Consider the following 4,534-nt stretch of genomic DNA (forward strand, 5'->3'; position numbering starts at 1 on the left):
CAGCTGCAGGGGGCACCTCCTTCCTTTTGCTTCTCCGGGCGTGATCAGGAATGGTGGAGGGGTGTGTATATGTCCCCCCTTCCCTGCCTCCCTGGGGGTGCCTAGACAGACAGATCTTTGCTTCCTCTAGGGAGGAGCTGCCCCTCAGTGCGAACCCCCAAAGGCCATGCTGGGGGTACAGCTGGGTTAGAGGTGTGTATTTTGATGCCCCCCCTTCTTGGACTCATGCTTAGCGGGTGAACGCCATGGAGTAGGGATCGATGGGATAGGATGAGCTGGGACTGTCCCTCACCCCACGGACTATGGGGCGGGGGGGCTGGGGTCCTTTCTGTGCACCTCTGAGCAATGCAGGGGGGAGGCCGGGCTAGACGTGAGGTTGCTATGGACCCTTGGGCAGGTGGGTTATGAGTAAAGCTGGCAAAGAAGGGATTTTTCAGTTGCTGGCAGGGCTGAAAGATTGCCAGGGGAAACGGAAAACACGGATTTAAAAAAAAAAAAAAATCCAGCCAATCCCAAAGACTCCGAAAAATGTTTCGTTCGACCCCCCCCACCCATGAGACATTTCATGGGGGTGTTTAATCCAAGCCAAGGGAAGGACGCATTAGATTCACACCCGGTGCGCAGCGGGTGCCACCTTCCTTCGGCCCAGGCTGGGGAGGGGGGTGATTTTTAACCGGGAAATGTGGCGAAATGTCCATTTCGCTGGGCGCACGCAAGCTGGCGAAAGGCTCTTTCTGGGGCGAAGAATCAAAACGCCCGGAGAGGCGCAGCCAGAGAAATGCTACTTGGAGCCTTCTGAGAGTTGGCTTTTCCGCCTAGTCCCCTGGTCTGTGGCCACGCGATGCTGCCACTTTGTGTTTTGAAGGCTTACAAAGCTTGAACTGCTGGAATCGCAAGGTCTGTTGTCATGTTACCGCCCCTCCCCGCCTCCATTAGTCCTGGCAACAGTGAAAATTTAAATCAAAAGAGCGAGGGGGTGTGACTCCCTAGCCCAGGGCTCGTGGCCTCCCTCTAAGCCGTGGGTGTCCTCTGCGTTCCAGCCCCAGCTCCAACCCGGGGATTCAAACCGGGCTCTCTCGGGCCCTGGGCGAGTGCCCCAGCTGCTGGGCAAAGGATTGAGGTGGCACCGCCCCCAGCTCCTGTTTTGCCAATCTAGGCTGGCCAATGGAAATGTTTTGTTCTGATGACGCCGAAACGAACCCTTTTGACCTGCCTGGAAAGGCCCGTTCTCGATTTGACTGAGTCAGTTCCAGAATCGCCCCAAATCTGTGAAATGTTTCAGGCGACCGGAATCCGCATTCTTCGGCAGAAGCCTTGGCCCCAACATTTCCCCCCGCCCCCCCCCCACACTCTCGTTAGGATGCAGTCGATAGCTGCAGGACCCTGTGGTCACTCTGCTCCCCACCGGACCTGGGGCTCATTCATTGCACAGGGTGGACAGTTGCGAGGGCAACCTTAATGCTGCTTTTGCCAAACTGTCTGAGTGCTTGACTTTGCGACCTGAGTGACATTCCCATAATGTAGATATTTTTTTTGGGGGGGGATGTAATTTCCTAGGTTTTTTTTTAAGCAGGAAAAACCAAAGTGTGGGACTCTGTAATGCACGTTCTCTAGCACCGGCTGCAGGATTTGAACCCAGGACCTATACCACTGACGCACAGAACCCTGCCGCTTGAGGTAAGGATTTTACACTTGTGGCCGCAGGAGTAGACGGAAGGTGCCATGGGAGGGTTTCCATGTGGCTAGAGGGATGGGGGCAGGGCTAGTTTTTTTGTCCCCCCCCCCACAAGGCCCCAGGCAGGCTCTGTGGGTGCAGCGCTTTGGGCACCCTCCTTGCTGCCTCTGGGTGCCAGGGAAGAGCTAGCCACCTCCACCCCCATGAAACACTTCTGCTGCTCTGCCCGGAGCATGCCGCTCCAGCCTTGCAGACAAGGAATCCAGGCGTCTAGACCCCAGCCCGGAGTAGGACTGGGTCCCTTCCCCTGCACCCCAGCCTCCAGGACACTCAGGGGCTAGGACTACAGCCCCCTGCCTATGGGGGACCAGTCCGTCTTCCCCCAGTCTCTGGAAACGGGGGAACGGTTTGAACCGGCAGCTGGCTGGGTGTGATTACTGCCAATCTCCTGCTGCTGCAGGTTGCCCAAGGGCCACTGGCCTAGCTGTGAGACCTCCTTATGGCGGGCAGGGGCCAGGGGGCAGTGCTGAGCCATGGGGAGAGGAGCCGTGGGGAGGGCACCTGTCAAGAGGAGGAGGAGGGCACAGGCCGGATGGGAAGTTGGTTGTGAGCCGGAGCTGGGGTGGGAAGTGCCCCCCCACCAGTGCAGATCAGATTTCCATCCCCAGATCCTGGCATGCTCATCCCTTGCCCCCTGACCCCTCTGCTGCCAGCATCCGGGGGGGGGGGGCATTTCCCCAGGGCAGCAGCTGACGTCAACAGCCCTGAACTGCCCCCATTGCAAGCCCCAGTGTAGGGGGCGTGCCGGGGGGCGGGGGCAGGAGGGAACGCTCCGTACGCTGCTACCGAGATTTCAGGCTAGGGCACCCTGGGGAGCAGTCTGATTTCCACCGGGATCTGCTTCACCCCCAAGTTCAGCCAGGGCCCAGGCTGTCTTCAAGCTCCTGCCCCACCCCTGCAGCGCCTCCTTAAGGCTCAGCACAAAAACCTCGCCCCGCACCTGCCTCTGTCCCGAGACAGGAGCATCTCTCTCTCTCTCTCTCTCTCTCTCTGCTGGCTGGAACGGGCAGCCCTGGGGGCAGCGTGGGTACCCCCTTAACGGCTGCTCTCTTCCCTCCTCTGCCCAGCAGATCTAGCGCAAGGCAAGGCTGCGGCCCCGCTGGCGAAGCGAGGGGCTGGCCGGCAGGGCTGGAAAGAGGAGCCCGGGAGGGAAGGCGAAGGCACCCCCCTGCCCGAGGACCTATCCAAGCCATTCCCTCCCCGCTGGATCGTTCAGAGTCCGTCTCCTGCTTTGCCCTGGAAGGAGAGAGGCCAAGAAAGCTCTGGGCTCGTCACTCAACAAAGGACTCTTTGTTACAGCTTCCTCCAAGGAAACCTGACCCCCCTCCCCCCTGTCCGTGGGGTGGAAAGCGATCCGGACGGGGCTGCCGGCTTGGCTGTGCCCTCTCTCTCCTTCCGCCGGCGCTGGGGTTCTGCTGTATGTGGGCCAGTCTCTTCCGCAGCCTGCCTCCATGATGCTGCCCTTCTTCCTGGCTCTCCTGCTTTGGGTCCTGGCGGCAGGAGCCATCAAGGCCTGCCCGCACCTGTGCGTCTGCTACGAATCCTCGGATTTCGTGGACTGCCGTGGCCGGCGCCTGGCCCACGTCCCCCGCAGCATCCCGCCCAGCACGTGGTTCCTGGATCTGAGGCACAACCACCTGACCAGCCTTGAGGCAGGCTCCTTCGACGCCCTGTGGTCTATGAAGATCTTGCTCCTGGCCCACAACTCCGTCGGCCAGCTCTGGCCCAAGGCCTTCACTGGCCTGGGCTTCCTGGAGAAGATGGACCTCAGCCACAACCTCCTGGCCCAGCTGCCTGCTGACTTCTCCGATGATCTGGCCTCCCTGAAGGAGCTCAAGGCGGCCTACAACCGGCTGTCGGCCGTGGGCTATGAGAGCCTGCAGCATCTGGAGAGCCTGGAGAAGCTGGACCTGAGCTACAACCAAGTGGCTTCCATTGAGAAGGGGGCCTTTCGGGGCCTGTCCAGGCTCCGGTACCTCTACCTCCAGTCCAACCGTCTGGGGGTTGTTCACAACGGCTTCTTCTCCATGCTCCAGAACCTGGAAGTCCTCTTCCTTGGCACCAACAACATCAGCGCCATCGAGCTGGAGGCCTTCACCTCCCTGCACAGCGTGAACCTCCTGGCCTTGACCGGCAACCAGCTCATCCACCTCAAATTCAAGACCATCCTGAACATCCAGACACCTAGCACCCACCTCCAGCTCGCCAGCAACCCCTGGGCCTGTGACTGTGACCTCCAGCGGGTCTTCAGCAAGATCCTGAGCGTCCGCCACCTCCACGTGGAAGACTACGCCAATATCACCTGTGCCAGTCCCTGGCAGCTGGCCGGCTTGCCTCTGGTTTCTGTGGACGCCCAGCTGTGCATGGCCGAGACGGCCACCGTCCTGGTGATCACGGTCACCGTTCTGGTGACGGTCATCGCTGCCATCGTCATGGCGGAGAGGAACAGGAAGAAGAGGCAGGAGAAGAACTGGAACGAGTCAGACGGCCCCTTCGACCTGCAGGAGAAGTGAGATGAGGGGTGGGAAAGCCGGCGCCTGGTGCATGAGAAGCAGCCGGGTCCTTTGCCTCGGCTTTTGAGCTCTCCTTGATCCGCGCTGACGGGCCCTATTCCCAGCTCCATGGGACCCAAGCCCGGATGCCAGGTGTGGGGACGGTTTATCTAGCGCCGCCCTGCCCCAGAGCCGTGGCTGCTGCACTGACCGCAGGGGCCTCCCACTTGGTCCCGAAACGTGCACCTGGACATGAGGGAAATGATTTCCCTGCCCCCCATCCCCACAAATTGTCCCCTCTCCAAAG

General features: G+C 60.4%; 1 protein-coding gene across 1 annotated transcript; it reads left to right on the forward strand.

Moving 5' to 3' along the window:
- Positions 1-3,186: 3,186 nt before the first annotated feature.
- Positions 3,187-4,248, forward strand: LOC102936898 (slit homolog 2 protein-like). Its single transcript, XM_007062004.4, has one exon. The coding sequence runs from the start codon at positions 3,187-3,189 to the stop codon at positions 4,246-4,248; it is 1,062 nt and encodes a 353-aa protein (XP_007062066.2).
- The last annotated feature ends 286 nt before the right edge of the window (positions 4,249-4,534 follow it).

The sequence above is a fragment of the Chelonia mydas genome, chromosome 27 (genome assembly GCF_015237465.2).
Source record: "Chelonia mydas isolate rCheMyd1 chromosome 27, rCheMyd1.pri.v2, whole genome shotgun sequence".
Classification (NCBI taxonomy): Eukaryota; Metazoa; Chordata; order Testudines; family Cheloniidae; genus Chelonia; species Chelonia mydas.

Bases quoted from the DNA above. Each gene is read 5' to 3' on its own strand.
- LOC102936898 (XM_007062004.4), top strand. From the start codon at position 3,187: ATGATGCTGCCCTTCTTCCTGGCTCTCCTGCTTTGGGTCCTGGCGGCA.